The following is a 22,924-nucleotide window of genomic DNA, read 5'->3' as shown; positions in this document are numbered from 1 at the left end:
TGACCCCAATTGTCCAAAATCAGTAAATCCACTAGTTAAGTAAGATAAATCTGTACCTCTCTGATAGAATACAAAACATAATTTCTATAGAAACTTATTTTATTTTCTTACAAAAAGAACATAACTAACAAAATTTTACAAAAACAGCATAAGTGACGAACTTATTTTTTAATTTTTTTCCAAAAATACTGGTCTTTGAAATGTGTAATCGTATATTTCGGAACTATTGGCCACTTACTAAAATCACCTATACAATGTTTATGTCCATTAAGACATTTAGTTTTTTTCGTTTCCTGTAAATTCATGTCTAGTGTAGTTATGTTGTTTTTGTAAACATGCCTTCATTTGTATTCATACATCATTAATGATTACATGTGTAATAATGCTAACATATCTTTTACAATATTACTAGGACCTAATTATAGTTCTAGACTTAATAGACTAATATTTTTATAAACTGGTCCTAGGAGTTAGTATGAGATTTATATGGATAAATTTCGCAACAGCTTTTTGAATTTCAATATGGATGAACAAGTTTGGGAACAAATCAAATTATTTTATTAAATATTTTGATTTGTGTTTTTTAAAGTAGTCACACTACTATATATAAATTAAAAACTGTAATAGATGTCATATATTAAAGCTTCGTCACTTTTTCTTTAATATATGACATCTATTACAGTTTTTAATTCAATATGGATGGTTAGGTAAAATGCTTTCCAGGTTCCTTTTTGGGTTGTTTTCTATGTATAATATTGATGTTACCATACCAACTAAGATAATCTGATGATGGATACTTGAAGTTCCCCAAGATAAGGTAAACAACCCAGAGATTTGCCCTTTAACCCCTCTCATCACCTTATATTTACCAGCAAAGTAAATCAAAACATAAATTATAATTAAAGCAATGAGGTAGTTTTTTGGCTGGAAACCTGGTAAATAGTATTTAAAATATGATTATTATCAGGTCTAATTACAATGACCCTTAATATTAATACTTTTGTACTGATCTTAGATCTTTTAAAGAGTTAACTATTTATGTTCAGACACTGCTCTACCTCTCACTTTATGAGGAATGTGTTGACTTACGCTGTGCCCTTGCAAAGTTTAGTTTTCAAATGTATTATTGCTCTTGCGAAATGATATTATCGTGTGTATAATATAATTATAGTGATGTGCCATGACCTATTTTCCCCAGTCGGGTATTTTCCTAGTAATGTACACGGTCAAACTCCCTGCTCTAAACAATTTTTGGTTTCAGCGCGTTAATGCATTTCAATTCAAAGGATCCCTATCAAACTAAAGAATTACTATACTCTCAAACGTAAATTCTGAATGTGCCCTGGAATATTCCCTGTATTTCCCTATATATCAAGGGCAATGCTAACGAAAATATTAAACCCTAACCTTTAATCAATCTGCAAAATTCAGAGATAAAGTCCATATTGTTATTGCGTTCAATGTAGTGCGTTTTCTGACCCGTACGGTGTAATTTTATGGCGTAGGCCTACGATGTTTTTGTTATAGACTAAGTGCCTGTTGCACCATCCGCACTTGACAGATTGATCAACGTCAACCGGCGTGCCGCGGCGGTTTACTATGAAACTTTACATACAATGAAATTTTGTGAACTCTTTAACGATCACAAACAGTTGGTGCAACTGACCCTTACAGCTAGGTCCATAACAGAGGTCTACCGCTGTCTAATTTATTCACTGTCTAACAAAACCGATGGTCAAACGAAGGTCACGAAAAATGTTGTCCCTCCCTAATCCATACAATGTTCTACTTCTCGCTCTCTAGACTTTTGCTCGGAGAATTAGCGCAACTAGCAGTTAGCGGCTCAAGCGCGCCCGAACGAACCAGTGATATGATATGCCACAGTCTACATATACCTACTTCAGTTTAAGGTGGATCTGCTTGGCCGAATTTCATACAACTTTCTAGACACGTTTTCTTCTATTTTCTGCACGTCAATCCCTGATATTTGGGTAATACGTATGCTTCTGTCTGCGCCAACATAAAGAACTACTTTAATAATATTATAGTGGCTTGGCGAAACAGGCTTTAGGTTACTTGTCGCTCATGTCGTCGCAAATATGGACATATTTGGTATCAGTGCATTCAGTGTAATGTCCTGAACACAAATATATGAGATGACAAGCGCGAAAGTGGTTGGGGTAGTTGCTGTGACGTCAAAAAGTCGGCAGTATAAAGTTTTTTACTTTTTTTTTAATCATACCATGTGGGGTATCAAATGAAAGGGCTTTGTGAGTAGATCACAAATATATAACATACTGTAACATTTTCACTACTTCGTCTCGCAAATTATTAGAAAACGTTCAAAAATTTCACAATCCACAGTTGACTTTGAACTGCTCTAAATTGAAAATGACTGAATGGATCATTCCAAAATATATACCAAGTGACTGTGGATATCCTGTATATAACGTTAAAAAATAATTAACCAGATATAACCAAAAATAAGAAAAGTACATCAAGTTGAAAAAAGGATAATTTTCTGTTACATTAAACTGCAACTATTATTAAAACAAACAAAAAAAAACAGACTATTTACATATATTTTTGAAATTGTATTTTCACTAGCTTTCATTTGATACCCATATTGCTATAGTAAAAAAAACAACCCCCCCCCCCCCCCCTTTTTCATTAGTGGGCGCCATTTTCAAAATTTATATAGCCTATGTCACTAACACAATTCTGACGAATTCAACCACATCTCATATGGGTTATATAAATTTTGAAAATGGCGCCCGCTAATGAAAAAAGGGAGGGGGGGATTGTTTTTTTTTTCTTACTATAGCAATATGTGTAGGTACCTAATGAAAGCTAGTGAAAAGACCATTTCAGAAATATATGTAAATAGTCTGGTTTTTTGTTTGTTTTAATAATAGTTGCAGTTTAATTTAACAGAAAATTATACTTTTTTTCAACTTGATGTACTTTTCTTATTTTTGGTTATATCTGGTTAATTATTTTTTAACGTTATACCTATATAGAGGATATTCACAGTCACTTGGTATATATTTTGGAATGATATAGCAAAAACCACCGTACTATTATTGAAAAAACACATTTGAAAATTGAAAAAAATTTGCTTCATTGCTTGTTTGTGTGAGTGATGCTTATAGTATAGGTGCTAACCTAACCTAACCCACTTTTCTTGTAGCATTTCGTTTCTGTAAGGGTCGCAGTTCTAACCTAACCCACTTTTCTGATAGCAGTTCGGTTCTGTGAGGATCGCAATTCGAAGTTCTACCCGAACCTAACCCACTTTTCTAATAACAGTTCGATTCTGTGAGGATCGCAGTTCTAACCTAACCGAACCCACTTTTCTAGTAGCATTTTGTTTCTGTAAGGGTCGCAGTTCTACCCTAACCTAACCCACGTTGGCGGGTGGACCTATGAAATCTTGCACTATTTCACGCGAAATGTATGTATTTGTAGTGTACCTTCAGTGTACCTCCGGAAACTTTTATTAGAAATCGGCATATCTATACCTAAAACGAGACATTTAACAAAAAAAACCGGCCAAGTTCGAGTCGGGCTCGCCCACCGAGGGTTCCGTACTTTTTATTATTTGTTGTTATAGCGGCAACAGAAATACATCATATGTGAAAATTTCATCTGTCTAGCTATCACGGTTCATGAGATACAGACTGGTGACAGACAGACAGACGGACAGCGGAGTCTTAGTAATAGGGTCCCGTTTTTACCCTTTGGGTACGGAACCCTAAAAAGGTCCACCCGCCATCATGATTACCTCTACACCCCTACCTTCCATAGCTATTCCGTTCCATTCAGACAACTTATTAGGAATGGTTTTTCAATAATCAATATTAAAAAATAAACGTGTTATAATGATAAAGAGGGAAGTAATAAAATATGAAATGTATATTTTTCGTATTCTTGCATTAACAGTAGGTTTTTATGTTGATTACGGCGTTTAAAGGAAACTAATATTAACACTGATTAATAAACACTAACAAGTATAAATTTAAAAATTGGAAAAGTGAAAAGCACAAGTTCGCGAAAACCAACTTTCCGCACGCTAAACAGCTGCACTTTGTCGATTTTAGTCGCAAAAATGTAAAATTGATAGATTTCGTCCATGAAATTGTACACCTTTTGTTACCAAATTGAAATAACAAGTACTGGTTTCTATTAGCACGTCTTCTTATCTTGCCTTTTATCAGATCATTTTTTTTTAAACAGATTCACTAAATTAGTAATGATTTTTTTTCTAAAGGACGTTTAGGTAAACGTGCGTAAAGCACTGATTTTGTCGCTCTCATTTGTAAATTTCGTAAAGTTTGGACTGCTAAAAATGGTAAATTTCTATTACAAATATTCTGTACTTGACTTTTATCAGATTACATTTTTGTTATATGACTTAGAGTTCGAGGAAATGAAAGTTAAACGAATTCAATTTTCTCCAGAAATTACTTCAAAACAAGTTACAATTTCTCTGAAAATCGACTTAATTTCAACGTAATTTGGATACTTGAACAATCTACAACATTTGCTGAAACTATTCGTATACATCAATTTATATAATTTACCACCATAATTTTTTGATGAATTTTTAAAAACTGCCCCTTCTCTTCATATATTACCAGTGATGCACGCTCGCGACCTCATTATTAAAAGGCAAGATGAGAAAACGTGCTAATAGAAACCAATACTTGTTATTTAGATATTACGTAACAAAACGTGTATAACTTCAACGACTAAATCTATCAATTTAAAATTTTTGCTCCTAAATCGACTACGGCCTCTTAAAATAGCTATTTATGCAACAAGTGCGAAAAGTGTATGATTTCCGACGAGTGTATAAAGGAATACGAGTCGGAAATCATCTTTACGCACGTGTATCATACAATGTTTTACTATGCATTGTGCGAGTAAATAAAAAAACATATCATGGCAAATAAGTTTAATTATTAAAAGGAGTGTTTTAAATCGACACGAGTTGCGAATTACCTATTCGCACGTGTATCGTACAACGTTTTACAGTACATATGGCCCTTTAAACTTTCGACATATGCACGAAAAGTGCTCTTTTCCGCAGTAGTGCGAGAAAGTAGCACCATATGTACTGTAAAAAAAATTGAAAACAATAAGCACTAGTGCGGAAAAGTAGTACTTTCAGCATGAAATGGCTCCGTAGGATACGCACTTTTCGATCACATGCATTGTAAAGAATTGTTCAACTATGACCACGAGTCTCGGAGCAATCGGTGAACATACATATCTTTTATACTACTTAAACAATAATTCCCACATAAGATATTTTTCGTAGAATGGGTTATGAAGCTTATACAACTACACGGTCAGAATATCTCTCGACAATAATGTAAGTTAAAGATTTATTGAAACAAATTATTATTTTGTAAGTTTTTCATGACCGAGGAAATCCCACACCGAGAGAAAAGTTTACTATGGTGGTTAACAGTAGTTGTTTCGATCATGTTTAAAAATCTCCCGAGTCACTACTATATTTGTAGAATAGCAGCAAGATTTTGGAAACAAACAGCTAATAATGTTCTGCACAATTAATGGACATTTCTAGTTTTTTGCCAGTAACTGCACAAGTTATGGAAGAATAACATATTCATTTTTCTCTCGATAATTAAATCAATTTCCAGCATAAAAAATTAAAAAAGTATGCGGTATTTCCAGGCAGTCACAGAGGCCAATTCGAACTTTATTTAAGATGTCAATAATATATAATTTTGTTATCATTTGCCCGACCGCCTCGCTCGCACCAAAACATATTTCAACTAGTACGAGCGAAACGCACACGCAAATTAAAAAAATGACATCTTTTATAACAAAGTTCGAATTAGCCTCAAGGTATATTAGGAAAGTATACCTTATGGCTTATGGCATTGCGTTAAGGTTCAATAGTTCAATGCATTAAGTGTCTGTCTTTATATGAAAAACGATAGCTGTCAATTTTTTATATCTATTCACAAAACGTTTAGAATACTGGATGCTGTGTCAGATATAAATAGACCCTTGAAGTCTTACAACTATCTATGATGCTTGATCTCAATCTTACTGGTTAGTAAGGACCGTCCACTTAGTTATACTTCGAATAGCCGCCCGGACAAATTATAAAGCGAATTTCGAATTTAAAATTTTGTCAATGCACGAGAAGAGTGACGTAACGTCAAACGATATGTTTGTCCCTTTTCAACGATCCTGTCATCCGATGCTTTCAGTGGGAGCTGTGAGAGTGAAGACGCAAATGCGGCAAATCTCAGCAATTCGTACCGCTTGGTTTTTGTCAGCGAGCGCATCGCGACATGAAACTAGTATGAGCCTGGCCCTCGATTACGTATAATTGTAAGGAAACTTGGGATCAAGTTATATTAGTCTAAGGTCTGACAGTTGAGAATAAGACGTGCTCTAAATATACAGTGTGGAATTTTTTTATGAGCCCTGAAGGGAAAGTGCCTTAAAACCTTAAGTTAGCTCATTTTATTAAAAAAAAAGAGACAAAACTGCATTCAAAGGTTTTTTGAAATTCGCTTGTCTCGCCTGGGAATCGAACCGACTAAAAATTCCAAACAATAAACACTCCCTATTTTATTCTACTAGTCGATACAATTAATGTTAATGATAACATTTCTTCAAGAAACATTAGGTCTTACACTCGTCTGTCGTACAAAATTTCCATAAAATCGAATATTTAGTACTCAAGAATATTTTTAGACAAGCAAAAGTGAAAAAAAAAAATTAAAACCTTTGAATGCAGTTTAGTTTCTGTTTAAAAATAAAAGAATGTCTCCTTTAAGTAAAATGAGCTAACTTAAGGTTTTCAGGGAATTTCCCTCCAGGGCCCATTAATTTGATTATTAAATTATAGTGGTAAGTAAGCGCATTGAGTATGCACTTTTGTCTCAGGCGATGCCGCTTGGCACGATTGATTGTTCCTTAGGGCAAACAAAACTGATTTAGCTCGGTAGCCACGAGATCGTAACGCCCCCCAAAAGGGGGGGGGGGGGTGAAAGGGTCGGCTCCCCAAGTCCAATCTATACTATATTTCTTCCTGTTCTTAGCAACTAGGCAACTTATATATCATTTTCGTATAATTTAGGAACGAGGAATTCATTTTTGAAATAATTATTAGACCTTTTACAAAAAAATTAAATGTTATGTAATTTTTTGTGACAATTTTCCCTGTTACAATTACAGTGTGGCGATTTGCACTAAATAAAAAATGGACAATGTAGCCCATTTATTGTTCATTCTGGAAAATATCACTTTAAAGCAGGCATTTATAATTTTTTTTGTTAAAAATAATAATTTAATTAAAGGAATAGCTGCCGAAACGCCTGTCAAAAAAGAGGCGTTTTTTCTTACTAAGCGGCGTTTTAAGTTTCCAAAGTTTTTATTCCTTACTTGTTGTTTTTATTCCTCACTTGTTGTTTTTATTATTTTTTCGCAACGTCGTTCGATACACGTGCGGAAATGTCATTCTTCACGCGTCCCGAGTCTTGCCAAGATACCTATCTCGGTACTCGTGAAGTAATGACATACTTTCCGCACTAGCATTAAAATGTACTATTTATTTCATTTGTGCACCAAGAAGTATGTTGGTAGTAAACCTTTTAGTGCGAGTCAAATAGTATGTAATAATGATTTAATATAATATTGTTAATTAACTAAAGTTTCATTATTGCGTCATTTCATCTCATAACCCTACTACCTATTGAATTGAATGACCTTTTTCACGTTTTCTGCAGCAATGCAGTCGACTGCAGCAATATTGAAGCGCGACATTGCTGTCGACTGCTACGGTAGTAGCCGTAAATGTCAAAATCAAATTTCCTGTCTGGATTTTAACGTTCATTTAAAATAAATGATCAAAGGGGATCGATTTTGGGCCCGGAGGACAAACCATCGCGTATATTATGGTACACTACACAGACGGTTACAGTAATTATAAACGCATTTTATTACGGAAAAAGATATAATATTGGGTGTAAATGAAACGGGAATATATTATACAATAAAATATATTATATCTATTATTCATTTCCGTAAATCACACCATCATCTTTATAGCTTAACGCTCAATTTCGCACAAACCGTGAGGTTTTCACTAAGGAGTTTAAAATTCTCTGCACTAAACTTTATGCTTGGTAGAAAAGTCTGTATTCTAATTTGGCACTAACTGCCACTGTCTGTCATTGCTATGTCATAGCCTCATAGCTGACATAGGTGAGATATATGCCGCAATGTATGCGTTGCGCGTTTTATCGGAGCTTTGCCTGAGTAAGCGCGCAATCAAAATTAAACATGCGTAAACAATCGCAACGCGTACCGATGAAACTGGGTAAGTTAGTCATGGGAGAATTAACGGTCGATCGCATCGCGAACTCTCGGCTGTTCAAGCGGACCGATCGTCTACCGCGAACATTGAAGTGAGACGGAGATATGGAAGTCGATCAAACGTTCTCTACAGTTAATCAGTACCCGTCAGTTAGTGTCTGCGTGGGTAATTTAAATAGCTTGGACATCTTAATAATTATGGTTGTATTCCATACAATATTACATATACGTGAGAAATTTTTTGTTATTACACTAACATGAGTAAGAAATTTATGAAGGTGAAACAAAAGTCGAGTGTCCATTTTCTCTAAGCAACAAAAACAATTTTGAAACCAAAATGGTTAATAGTAATTAAACGGATTCATTTACGTTAAAGATTTTTTTGTAGAATATAGTAAATATAAAGAGCTTAATTAACATGTAATTTTTATGTACCCATAAGTTGTTATTTTTATGTAAAAAAAAATAATAATAAAGAAAATTATCGGGGGCAGGGTTCTGTGTCAAGCTCGAAGAAAATGTAAATACTTAATGGGTATATGCTTGAGAACAGCATATTAGAAAATCCCTAGTGTGGGAATTGATGTTTTGGTTTATTTTTCTATTTTAGTAATAATTTGGATTTATAAAAAAAAATTAACATATTTTGTGGAGATTTTTTCAAAATATATTATTTGTAACATAGGTAATCACATCTCAAAAAATCTCTGATGTGAGAATTAATGTAGATTTCTCATACATTTTGAACTGTGCTGACCGGCCTATATCCCCGGCGTCTAATAGGGAAGATGCAGTCATGATACTTATGTATTATCAAAGAGGATATAATAAGATAGAGTGGTACTGTCACAACCGCTGTAAATTCACTACCATCTATCGACATACTTTAAAACTAAAAATTAAGGTTTATAAAAATACGTTAAAATGATTTTTTTATTTGCATTAATTATTTTTATATGCTTTTGACCCATGTTCTTTCAATGATATGCGTTAAAATTATAAATAACAAACGAAACCGTCAACGCCCTCTATACGAGAGTAGGCCAAAACTAGTGGCGCCTTCTGATCGAGAATCAAATTTTCGTGATTTTCGAGGCACGTTTTTTCCTTAGACTGTATCCATATATTACGGAGTTATATCTATCTTTGATAATTCTAAAGAGCAAATCAGTGACAAAAAATTATATATCATTTTAAGTTTTCGTTCATATATCCATATTAGTGTATGGAAATGTGAAACTATTATTTCTAACCGAATATTAACCGAACTATAATTACCACCTAAGAAATTACCACCGCGACATTAATATAATTATTAATAAATAAATCGTTTCACGTAACTAAAAATAATTATATTTTTAGTTACGTGAAACGAATTTTGTAACAACAATCAGTGCTTCCGATACTGACATGACAACTATACAACCAATTTAAAGGTCATCTGACCACTGCGCCATCTGACAGTATTTGGGAAAACTAATTGGGACAAGTGAACATTTTTAGGGAAATCATGATTTATTTAATAATAAGGTAATAAAATCATTATTTTTGTATTTATTAAACTATGCAAAGAATAATTTTAGTACCCTATTAAAATATAAAAAAAGCCCTTGTACTAATTAGTTTTTCACGTCACATATACCGTCAGATGGCGTGGTAGCGCCTATGGTGACGACTGAGTACATTTATTATATGGAAGTTACTCCATGATTTTGAAGTAAAGATATGGCCGTTCATTCTGTGTTACCATGTGCTGAATCAAAAAATCTTGAGCGAAGTTAAATAAATTCTATGAAATTAATATTCAGAGGGCTTACCGAGAAAAATAAAATTGAAATTATCGGCCTCTATCTGATTGCTCTTGCATATTCGAGTGATAGAGGCAGATAAAGAAACTTTGTTTTTCGTTTTTCGCGGTAGCATCAGTAATCCTGTACAGGTAATTTTGTTGTAGTGGTATCACAGAACAGACGAGATGATGTCATTGATGTTTCAGGCCCTTTAGCGTTAAAAAGTTTTTATCACACTTGCTCGAAAAAGATCTTATTTCATGCAGGTGTACTGAAGGACAAAGGCCTATATTGTTCCCGCGTGAGTTATGGATTGTGAAAAAAAAGCTATAACTCACGAGTGAGTTAGTTATTTTTTCTTTATGTTACTTATTCATATGAATTAAGTAGGTATACTTAAATGAGTCACTTATAAAATACTGACGTTTATAACTTAATATTTTTGTTTATGTTTAAAAATATTTAATTTGATTAATTTAATAGCCGTTTAAAATATTTTTACACAATTTTCAATTGTGGCTGAATGCCGATGGGTCTGTGCCTTCGATGCCTAAACTGCCAAAAAAATCAAAATGGCGGACGAATGTTTGAAATGTCACCGTATTTAAGAATGATTTCGCTTAAAATTTAGTTTTTTCTTCGCAAGTGTGATGAAAAACATTGTAACTCCGGGAGTAAGAATATTGCAAATTCGAGTCTTTAATGCACTCCAGCCTGTCGTGCATCTAAAGACCTCATTTGCAAAGTTACACTTACCCCCCACGTTGCACAATGTACTATAAACTGTCACTTTTAAAGCGCAAGTTATTATATACTGGTGGACTATTTTAGGTGGGATTATTTATAATGAAAGCACAAATAAAATTTCCTACTCTGAGAGTATTGCGACTTTGCTCTAATTTATTGTTTATTAACACACAGATTTATTCTACAATATATAAATCTCGATATTGTGAGTTAAGAATATTGATTTACTTTCACTATTTGCTATTTTTAGAGTTCCGTTCCCAAAGGGTAAAAACGGGACCCTATAACTAAGACTTCACTGTCCGTCTGTCTGTCACCAGGCTGTATCTCATGAACCGTGATAGCTAGACAGTTGAAATTTTCACAGATGATGTATTTCTGATACCGCTATAACAACAAATACTAAAAAGTACGGAACCCTCGGTTGACGAGTCCGACTCGCACTTGTCCAGTTTTGTAATTTACTCTGACAGTGTAGTTTGCCATGCCTGTAGAGTTGGTAGGCCCGATTAAGCGAATGTTGATTATAAGACGAAAGCGGACGAAGTCACGTGCCCGCTCCTCCATACAAACGTAGTCCCCATTTTCCTCTCTGGATATTATCTGGGAGAGGCGGTCGTTCACAATAATTACTTGGGAAAATTTAATTTGATTAGTTGTGTAATAAATCGAGTTGTTTTTTTTTGTTCCAATAGATTTGTTATTACTTAAAGGTTTTTATTTCATTCGATAAAGTGTATATATATTGTAATGCTTATTGAGCTTTACGATGTTGACTTGTAAATGTTGGAATATACGCGTATATTATTAAATGTAGGTATTAATTAACCTATGTAATTTTTAAAGGTTGCTAGAACTAGCGCCACGACGTACTTCGAGTCGTGTGCTTCAAAAAATTAAACAGAAAGAGGAAGAGGGAAAGCAGAGCGCACAGGACAGCAAGGACGAGGAGGAAAGCAAAGAAACACCTGATTTGGCGCGAGAAAACAGGGCAAAAAGGCGAAACTTACTAAGGTATATAAAGTTGTTTATTACTTTGTGTTAGGGGTACAGTCGCCATCAGATATATCGGAGCGACCAAGGTGCCCACAAATATCTGAACACGCCTCTGTTGTCAAGGCGTTCGTGTTCTGATATTTGTGAACACCTTGTCTGATCCGATATATCTGATACATATTCTCTCATATCTGATGACATACTAATATTCATTATATTTTACAGATCGAAGTCAGATTCATCAGACACCGACAGTTCTGAAAGTGAAAAAGATAAAATGCCACAAAAAGTCTCCAAACGATCGAAAAGCCATGATAAGCGGTCAAAAAACTCCTCTGCCACCCACAAAGGCGAACCACCCCCAGAGCCTCCGGTAAAAACGGGCAGAAAGACCAATAACTCGCTGGCATGCGCTACGGGTCAGATCCTTATACCCGAAAATGACGAACCAGTTAATAGTACTAGGAAGAAACTCAAAACATCACAAATGTAATTTTATTTTTGTAATGTTTGTTAATAAGCGTACATTCTGCTCATAAGGATTTTTAACATTGTTTTGTTATTTTTTTTTAAGATTCACGCAAACGGAGGAAGACATTCAAACCGACATGTACAAGGTGCTCGAGCAGCTCACCGCACACGACGACGCGTGGCCGTTTATGGACCCAGTGGAGGAGGAATATGCCCCCAATTACTACGCTGTCATCAGACGTCCCATGGATTTACGCAAAATGGAGGAGCGGTTAGACAGTGGTTACTACACGGACTTTGCGATGTTCAAGGCCGACTTCAAGCTCATCGTCAACAATTGTCGTCTATATAACGGCCAAGACAATGGTAATATACGGTTTTATGAACGTAAACACCCTCAACATTCTATACCCGTGATCTCCGAACTGCGGCCCCCGGGCCGATTCCGGCGCGCGAGCAAGACAAATTTCACCCGTGAACTCAACATTTTCATACAATATATATGTATTATTTCGGTTTAAAATTTTTATTTCCGCGGTATTACCGATACGACCTTCAAGAAAAGAGCGTACTCCCATTTTAAAGGCCGGCAACGCGCTTGCAACCCCACTGGTGTTGCATGTGTTCATGGGCGACAGTAATTGCTTAACATCAGGCGATTTGTCTGCTGTTTTGCCTCCTACATCATTAAAAAAACAGGCCCGCGAAAAGGAAGCGGAGGCCCGGCTGCGGCCCTCGGGTCTGTTCTATACCATGCTAAACATTGCATGGCTTAAAAGAAAGAACCAAACAGCTTTCTATGCCTAATTTGTAGTAATAGTCGCTTTTCCCCAATACATATCATTAATAAGGTATAGTTGTTTAGGTAGAGAAGTCAGCTGTCTTTTTAAATTAGGTAACATTTACACGAAAAACTTCTTTTACACACATCTAGTTGTGTAATGTTATCATTGATTAAATTATTATATTTTTGTTATTGTATATAATTATATAGTCCATTGTCCATATTCCAGAATATACAATGATGGTAGACAGCCTTCAAGCAGCTTTTGACAGATTGACTGAGAAATATATGCATCGACTATCATCCTCAGATGAAGAAATTGCTGTTGAGTATCAATTACCTACTCCATCTAGAAAGCATAAGCTTAAATCAAGTGAATCTCCAAGCCGAAATAAGAGGAAAAAGCGAAAATCTCATTCTGACTCCGGTTAGTATCTCATTATAAAATTTACAAGATGTTGGCTCTAAATATAATGTGTCAATTTATGTAACTATACATCATATCATATTTTATTGATTTCAGGTGATCGAAAATCGAGTTCTTCAGATCGACCTTTGGAAGAGGTGAAACTAAAAACAACCGAAGATGATGTTAATGATACACCTGAATCTGAACCTAAAAAATTAAAACAAAATAAAGAGAAGAAAAAACGCAAAGGACATCACAGACATGGTAAACATTCCAAAAATCACAAAAAAGATTCTCACAAATCTGAACACAGTGAGGATAAAGAACCTAAAAGTAAACACAGTAAGAAGCAGAAGCACGGTAAAAATAAAAACAAAGAAGGCAAAAAGTCAAAGCAAAAGAAAAAGAAAAGTAAGCACCATGAGACGGAGCCAGTTGAGGCGCTGAAAAGAAGTGAATCCCAAGAATCATTAGAAAGTTCAAATAGGAGTCGAAGCGCGAGCCCTTTGCCCTCCATCCACACGCCGACTCCTTCGCCTTCCGAAGCCGACCATCAAGAGCCATCCGACCAGCTCAACGACCCCGACTTCGTCAAGGACAAGTACGACAAGATCAAGGAAAGAAGACGACACGCGGCTAAAGACGCATGGGAATCACTCTTCGATTACAGTCAAAAAACGGTTGATAAGCAAAAGCAAAACCTCCACATCCCGGAAAAAGAAAAGAATCAGAAATTAAGGGAAACTATAGAGAAACTCAAGGCTAAAAGTGAAAAATACAAAGATGGCTCTCTGTTTAATAGTTTATTTTCTAGCAACAGTAATTCAGACAAAAATGTCAGTAATAAAGACCGAGATGATTTAGATTTCTCTGATGACGATCGTAATGATAGTCATAAAAGTAAAGGGGGAAACAAAAGAGGACAAAAGAAAAATACTAAAAATGAATCTGCATCTGAAGCCTTGGAGCAAGCTGTTAAAGATATCAGCAAGTGGCTTGATGATGCTCCTAAAGGATCTGTGCATAGCTCTCCCTCTGATAGCCCGGCACATACCATTTCCACTGAAGAACATGACAACAGTCGACACGATGACGAGTTTGGACAAATAGAGAAAACAACAACTCTCAGAAAAGATTTATCGCGCAAACGGCCATCCTCCCGCGAACCGAAATTAATCAGAAGGAGAGAAATTCAAAGAACCATAGATAGACTACAACCAGGTAAAAGCAAGGGAAACTTGCTTACTAACCTGGCTAGCAAGAGTGTTGAGAAAGTAGAGGAAACCACTCCCCTGGGCCCTAGCAAAACTCGAGAGACTAGTAAAAACGAAGAGTCTAGCCCAAAACTTAGCCTTGGTTCAGTATTGCACACTGTGGAATTTTCTCTTGGTAAAGACCACAATTTCAGCAAGACTGAAGATAATAAACCTGATGACAATAAGCCATCTAAGTCCCCAAAAAGTGAAAAAGACAACAATACTGAGGAAGTTATCCAGAAACATAACGCAGAAGATGTTTCAGTTCAAACTAATAAAAAAGATGTGGAGGTTGAAACTGAGCCATCGCCAACGCCAAAACCAAGCCAAGAAAAGGCTACGCCCAATCTCAGTGCTTGGTTTAAAGCTTTTGGAACACCTAAAAATACTACCTCTACAGTAACTGCCCCAAAAAAGAAACCAGAAGAAACTGAATGTGATGAAAAAGTAACAATTGACAATACAAACAATGATATTAAAATTTCCAGTCCTAAAAACACAAACAAGTATGATTCTCCAATTGATCCAGAAACTCCAAATCCTGATGGAGGTGACAGTCCATTACCAAGCGTAAGTGCGACGCCTAGACAGCGAAGAACAAGTACAGGCAGCTCCGTTTCAGAACGGTCTTCTTTTAGCCAAGATCTTGACTCTCCAAGACACCAGATGTCTCATAATTCACCTCTGCTGAGATCACCAGCATCACCTCGAACGGACGACTTCCAGAAAATTACATATCCTATAATTAATGGAACTGTTAGAGCAGGATTTTATCAAGATACAACTTCCATTAAAAGCAGTCCAGAAAAAAGTTGCAGTCCACGCGAGGCTCCACAGTCGCCATATTCTCCTTATTCGCAACACGTATATGCTTCTAACAGTGGATTGGGATCCTCCACTCCGAATTACTTCCTAGACCACAACAAGAGCCCACTTCCTACTTATACTCAGAATCCACCACCTTATTATGACACTTCAAAGGCTCCTGTTGTGAGTAAACCAGCGCGCATTCACGATGACTACACAGCCCTTGGTCCGGATAGCTACCAACAGAATACATACACTGGACCATTTTCTCCTTCACACTCTCCATATCCTGCAACACAACCATCGAAGTTTTCTCAACCACAGCTGTCGCCGCAGCCATCCGGGTCTAACTCAACTCTTGTTAATCCAACACTGCCTTTATCAGACCATAAAACCTCTCTGTTTCCTGTTAAGAAACGAATGTACAATGAACCAGAATTACCTACATTATCACTTAAAACTGCGACGGAAACAAAGGATAGGACTTCACCACCAATGAAAAATGAATATCAGAAAAAGACGTCTGCTGCACTACCGTCTGTGTCAGTTGATAAAATAGCAGCTGTTCTTAGTGAAAAATCGGAATTGGCCAATCAAAATAGCTTACGCGAAAAGAACGTGGTAGATTTTGCAGAACGCCATACAGTTGAAAATAAGGACACTACAGCATTTATAAATAATGAACATTCTCTCGATAACAAGAAGAATATGGTAAATCCAGACTTGAACAAGCCAATAGGTATGATTAAGAAGGATAACATAGACATGGTTAATATGGGCTACAACATGAATCCAGATGAAAAGAAAAATATTGTAGAACCTATTGAAATCGATTGTGCCGTGCACAAGGATGTCCCAAAACCTGCTGTAAATGTTCAAGCTAAAACCTATGACGTAGATAAAATTGCGATGAATCTCGGCTTAAATCAACAATTCCAAAAGTCATTGTCAAAATCAAATGCTCCCCCATTGACCCCAACTAACATAATTCCCGCCCACTCCCATTCTGAAATGAATATCAATCATAACATTGCCCATGCACATCACAATCAATATGATGGCATTTCTGGGAGCCAACCCGTCAGTAACTTTTCACTGAATGATATTGAACTCGCCAACAAAAAACTGTACGCTTGTAATAACGCCTCATCCACTACAACGGCTATTGACTATGGCAATTGGAAACTGACGAATCAAATACGAAAACAAGACGTTCTGCCCTCAGATTACTCTACAAATTACAGTACCAGTAACACGGACAAACTAAAGAATAATATAAGCACTACCAGCCCCACTTCAACTAATTATAACAAAAATGTGCAACCACAGCAGTACCACAACTACAGCATGTCTAGAACCGCTCTACAAAGAACCCAGGAGTTGCATCAAAATCTTCCGTCTGAACTAAGAATACCGAATCCTCGAGGTCTTCTTAAAAACGATCACATGAATATTACTTCTGCTATGACTGAAAGTAATATGATTGCTAAAAATGACTCTACTGGGAAAATACAAAAACCTGATAAAACCACGCAGAATCAACCAATTGTCAGTTCGATGGCGTATAAAACTCCTTATAACACTCATTCGTCACTTCCTCTTGATAGTCTGCGAAATTTACCTAATATCCCTCAAATGCTTGAGCGGTACACTAACGATGAACGATATCTATCCAGTTTTGCCGCTACCAACCCGTCACTATACCATGACAAAACATTTCAAATGGCGCAAATGTTTAACAAAAGCATGCCTTCGGATTCTCAGCCAGTAAGCACATCTGTTAGTATATACTCTCAACCTTCAATTGCAATGAGTAAAGATTCCAGTTTTTTAAAAACACCTACCACTAACCCTTCGGCACAAGCCGATTCTAAGAGTAGGACGAAAAGAAAGCGAACTTCTGAAACCAAACCAGGGCAGATGGCAAGTCAGAGTTACCACACTCCTTGCGCTACTGATGTTTTATCTTCTGTTAAAACTAGCATGGTTCCAGGAAGCGCATTCAATTTTGGTACTACGCCAAGCATGGCCTTGGGCGGCAGTCTGTATGGAGACGGCACTGGATTTTCAATTGAAGAGTTCCGCAACAGTACGAATCAGTTAATGGCAGCAAATTACATGGCGGCAGTGGCACATCAACAGCGAAATAATGTTGAGGCGAGTGCTGAAAAGCTTGTAAAGCCTGCTCATCAAAACTCAACTCACAACAGTGGATCGTTCCCTTTCATTGGACATGGGCAAGTACGGAGTGGATACGGATTTGTGGGCGCGGATAGCTCGGCACCGCTGTACCAGCAGTATTTCCAGCGCCACCAGGAGGAGCTGCTGCGGCAGTCGGGCGTGTCGCAGATAATGGGGCTGTACCCGCCCGGGTACCCCGCCACGCTCGGCGTGCGCCAGCCCTATGACACCATCAACCGCCCCTCCTGGCTCTAGGCTAGCAAATACATTTTAATCTTATCCCATCAAACAAACGATTCGTGTGCATGTAACATGTACCTACTGTACAAGTGTACTATCTAAATATACTTATAATTAATGTGACAATTGTTATAAAATTAGTATTGATTTAATAATTTATGTTGTTTGTAGATCCAATAGCATTTTGTGAAGATTATTTATAAGATTTTACATTATTTATAACTATTAAATGCAATGTAGAATGAACATGACAATTTAATGTGTGAATTACTTTTACTTTAGTGATATAATGATGATTCGACTAACAGTTAATTCCGATTAACAAGTTTACTTTATATTATGACGAGCTATAGTGATTGTTAACTTTAAGGATATAACTTTTATTATTCCGTACTATGTGTCCACTTAGTCATACAAACATAAAAATTATATGAACAAAAAAATGTTAAAGTCTACAATTTACCAGTATAAATGTTAGTTAAATACATAGTTTCTTTGTAAGCATATTTATTTAGCTAGTTTAGCACTTTTATAATTTGACCAAGTGATCACATTTCGTTGAGATTACCCTTGCTGACCGTATTTGCAGAATGTATCCATGTAGTAAGTATTGATTGACGCGACGCTTTAGCTATTAGCTTTAATTTACAGGTCACATAAAAACTCTTGTTATTATGATAATTTAAATTTTACGTTATGCTACTTACGTAGGTTGTTGTGTAAATATATTTCTATTTTCTTTTGTTTACTACATATTAATGTTTTAATAGCATTTTACTTATACATCTACTTTTGTTAGCTAAAGTTAAAATTTAATTTAATGATAAAATTTCATGAAAGTAGTTAAGGACTCATTTAGTAAATTAAATAAGCTATATATTAAAATCTTGTGTAAAAATTAAATAAAACTTTTTCAAAAACATTTAATTAAATTTTCACTTTTATTGTTTGTATAGTTGGTCAAACCAATTTGTCAGTCAGTAACAACCAGGAAAATATTATACTCATCCCTTTCCTTTGGGCGCTAGTACTAATGTAAGACAAAGATAGTATTATTCTCTATGTCTATGTTTAAAATGAGACAGTCCTTTCGCAAACTTTACATACCCAATGGGGTTAGGAAACCGGTTAAATTTCTAAACCGTTAAGCTAGGGACACACTTTTCCCACGTACGCAACGTATGCAACGCATTATGAAATCTGAACCCTGAAATTTGTATGCATAGAAACATACGACATGGGATTCTTCAAGAAGCGGGTATTTAGGGTTCTCAAGGGTCGGCAATGCTTAAGTGGCTCCTGTGATGTTGCTTACGTCCATGGGCGACGATGACTGCTTCCCATCAGGCGGCTCGTCTGCTCGTTTGCTGAACATCACATAAAAAAAAAAAAAAACTTCTCATACGCAATGCAACGCATGACAAGTTTAGAATGTTTTTAAGCATACATATTTCAGGGTTCAGATTGTCATAAGTCATAATGCATTGCATACGTTGCGTACGTGGGATAAGTGTCCTTTATCATGCACTTGGCGCAAAATCTTTTTATTTCGGTTTCGTTCGTTAAACCGTTATTTTAAAACCGGTTTGTAACCCTTTGAACGGCACGCTTTTCGTTGATATTGATACCAAGGTTGATATTGGGCTGTAGGGCTGTAGCAACCCGCGCGCCCGTCAGTTGACGTCTGGCGGTCAAAGGATTAAGGTGCAGTACGTTCAGAAAACGGAGTTTAAAAAAAGATGTAGCGCTTTTTTGGATCACAATACGGCTGCCATACACTTAATTGGCAATCTTGAGGCTTTTATCGAAGGACTGTATCGATTCGAATTAGAAATGGGCCGAATATGGACTTTGCCGAATACGAATATTCGGTTCAGCTCATACCGAACCGAATATTTGGTTGGGCTCTTGGGCTAAAAAGCTGAAAACAAGTTCATACAATTACAGATACAGGTCAAGCTTTTAACAAGTCTGTAGTTACCCATAATAACTTATCAAACATCTCAGTTAAGTGGTAGACTTATAGATTTTAGCAATTTCAAATTAAGGGTTAAGAACATGGATGAAATGTAAGTAAAGGGAGGTAGATATGGCACCCGGCACTTGATCGTGAGCCATCAAATATAAGTTCCGGAACCTATATTGAGTAAGTCTTACGGCTCACGCCAATGTGTCAAGATTGTCACAATCATCTACTAAATATTGCCTGCATTTTAGTTTTATCAACTATGAACGTGACGCGTCTATTATAATAAAAGGTCATTGGTTAAGAACTAGAGACTGCGGATAGAGAAGAGTCGTGGAATATAAGGGAATCAGTACATTCCATGACTGAATTATGGGTAAAAGGAAAAAAGAAAAAGTTATTATATCTTTAATAAACTTGGTACAAAGCAAGCATAATTTGTTACAATAAATTCATGAATTTGCCTCATCTCTAATACAATGCAACACTGTTGAAGTTACAATCCAATACATGGAGTTAAAAATCTTTAAACTTGTGAAATTAATTAATGAGATGCTTTTTGTGGGCTTAATAACAGAAGTGAAGCCACATTACAAAAACAAAATTTGTTAAGATTTTATTTCAGTCTGTTCCTTCCTCTGTTGTACCATTTCCCTGATATTGTCTTCACTTTCTTTCAAGTTTTTTTCCAGGTACTGTTTATTGTTATCCAATTCTTTAGTACGCGTTTTCACTTGCGCCTCTCGATTTTTCAAATTTGCTTTAACTTCTTCAAAGTCAGTAAGTAAGAACATTCGGCCCACGGACTCATAAGTCTTCGTATCAGGAGGCATGGTACTAATTTCACGTTGAGTTATGTCTACGTGCTGCAAGATGCGGTTCAATACACTAATTTGAGAGTCTATCACCTGTATTTTCTTGCTTGTTTCAACCATTTTGACTTGTAATTCAACAAATGCTTTTTTTAGCTCTAAATCTACAGGTTTAGCCATGGTGATCTTATCGTTTATTTAATTTTTTGCGTTTCTTCTAGGTTATTGTGATATTGAGTGACTGTGACTCAACCCACCCCGACCTGACAAGCTCGGTCGGTTTGGTCAAAGAGTATATAACCACTACGTTTTAAGAGACGGGACTTCCTTACTGGCCAATGGAATCAATTTAGGTCTCGTCAATATTGAGTCAAGCAACGTAAGTGCCAACATAGCGAAACGAATAGCGCTGTACGCACGCATTCCCAGCATTTATCGATAAATTTTCCGTGGTACCTCTGGGTAGTGAGTATTATATTCTTTGCTCTGGGGCGATACATAGTAAGTTATCATTTTTATCGATAAAAAATAAAACAAATAACCTTGCATTCTTAGTATTTTATTTAGAAAAATTACAAACATTACAAAGCCTATTTTGCTTTGCCACCTTGCTCAGACGTTTTTTAATAAATTGGCAGTGTTATCTTCTCCAGAGAAAGTTAGTCATTTTGTCTTCTGCATTCATTGCGTGATAGTAAAACAGAAAACATAATATAATTTCTGTGCCATTCTCGCAGGTTATATTTGTCGCCCTTTCTTGTCTGTTCGTGTCCTATTTCTTGCTTACCGGTCAGGATCCAAGGGAAAACTCGCTATAAACTTCCTTTCTTTATTTTCACATTGGTAGGCAAGAATTCCACAAATAGCATAAGTTCTATATTGTTTCCTGGGTCAAATTTTTGTGAATATGCACAATCCGTTTCAGTAAACGATTTTTATATAATGATAACACAAATTAAAACCAAAAATACGACGAAAAGCTCGAAAACTTAACAGAAATTGTTGAAGCTCCCGACAACACAATATGGCTGATACAGAGCAGGGCTATAACTGCGAAAATCAAGGTCGCAAATTGCGGGCATTTTTCTCTGTCACTCTAATTACGCCTTCATTGGAGTAAAAGAGCAAGATCCCCGCAATTTGCGTATTTCGGTTTTCGCGGTAGCCCCACAGATGAAGTAGATGGATACACTGAGAGAATGTGACGGCAATATCCGCCATTAGTATTATACCATTTTCCATACATTTTGTATTTTTGTTCCTAGTTGCGCCAGGCTGGGTTTGGTAGTTTGACTTTTTTAATAGTCACAGATTTATTACGAGGGCCCTCCACCACCCTCCACACTCGTGCGCGAATTGCGGCGCGAAGCCGCGAACGTGAGTGTCGAGTCTAGTTCGCTAATCCGAAAGCGACTCCACACTCGCGTTCGGGGCTTTGCGCCGCGTAGTCTGGAGCGCGCTACGAACCTTTCCACAGTCATGTTCATTCCGAAGTTTGTCCGGTGTCGGACATTTTCGGAATCGTAATTAGGCCAGGAAATAATTGCTCAAAAAAGGTATAGAGGGAAATGCCAGGAACACAATTTTTAACTTCGTAGCTTTGTTGGACTAGTTAGGAGATGAGAGATGAACATATCAAAAGTCCCCGGCCTTAACCCTGGTGCTGGGGGGGGGGGGGGGGTATTAGCGTTTCCCGGTAGGTCCTCTGTAAACAAACCGCCTTGATGCATCAATGTCATATTGTCATAAAACTTGGCAAAACCCTGTAATCACCATAAATCTAAAATTGGTAAAAGTGGCCACATAGGCGTTTGGTTCTGCGCCCACCTAATTTGATCAGACAATTTAATCAGATTGGCGAGAAATTGTTACCGTCTGGACTAGCCTTTAGTTTGAAAGCCACCTCACTCGTGCGCGAATTGCGGCGCGAAGCCGCGAACGCGAGTGTGGAGTCGATTTCGCACATGTGCGACGTCTACTCCACACTCGCGTGCTGGGAGGATATACCCAAACGGAGATGCCACGTCTGTACAAAAAATTCTGCCGATTTTTGCTGGGGAGGGGAACGTCAAATGTATACGTTGCGTAAAAAATTGCCATG

At 36.6% G+C, this 22,924-nt stretch overlaps 2 protein-coding genes across 2 annotated transcripts in view; one reads left to right on the top strand and one right to left on the bottom strand.

Moving 5' to 3' along the window:
- The window catches only part of LOC134754705 (uncharacterized), a 19,862-nt gene extending 885 nt beyond the window's left edge, over positions 1 to 18,977 (top strand). The window contains exons 5-9 of the mRNA XM_063691040.1: positions 11,748 to 11,915; positions 12,123 to 12,386; positions 12,472 to 12,734; positions 13,382 to 13,579; positions 13,676 to 18,977. Of these exons, the coding sequence (XP_063547110.1) occupies positions 11,748 to 11,915; positions 12,123 to 12,386; positions 12,472 to 12,734; positions 13,382 to 13,579; positions 13,676 to 18,060 (5,278 nt within the window). The 3' untranslated portion in view covers positions 18,061 to 18,977. The remainder of the gene's footprint in view (positions 1 to 11,747; positions 11,916 to 12,122; positions 12,387 to 12,471; positions 12,735 to 13,381; positions 13,580 to 13,675) is intronic.
- A 1,428-nt stretch (positions 18,978 to 20,405) lies between these two features.
- LOC134755026 (prefoldin subunit 1) lies at positions 20,406 to 21,094 on the bottom strand. Its single transcript, XM_063691505.1, has one exon. The coding sequence runs from the start codon at positions 21,001 to 21,003 to the stop codon at positions 20,620 to 20,622; it is 384 nt and encodes a 127-aa protein (XP_063547575.1). The 5' UTR covers positions 21,004 to 21,094; the 3' UTR covers positions 20,406 to 20,619.
- Between the last annotated feature and the right edge of the window lie 1,830 nt (positions 21,095 to 22,924).

Source organism: Cydia strobilella, chromosome Z, assembly GCF_947568885.1.
Source record: "Cydia strobilella chromosome Z, ilCydStro3.1, whole genome shotgun sequence".
NCBI classification, from domain to species: domain Eukaryota; kingdom Metazoa; phylum Arthropoda; class Insecta; order Lepidoptera; family Tortricidae; genus Cydia; species Cydia strobilella.
Note: the sequence above shows the minus strand (reverse complement) of the source record. Positions and strands in the feature narration are given on the sequence as shown.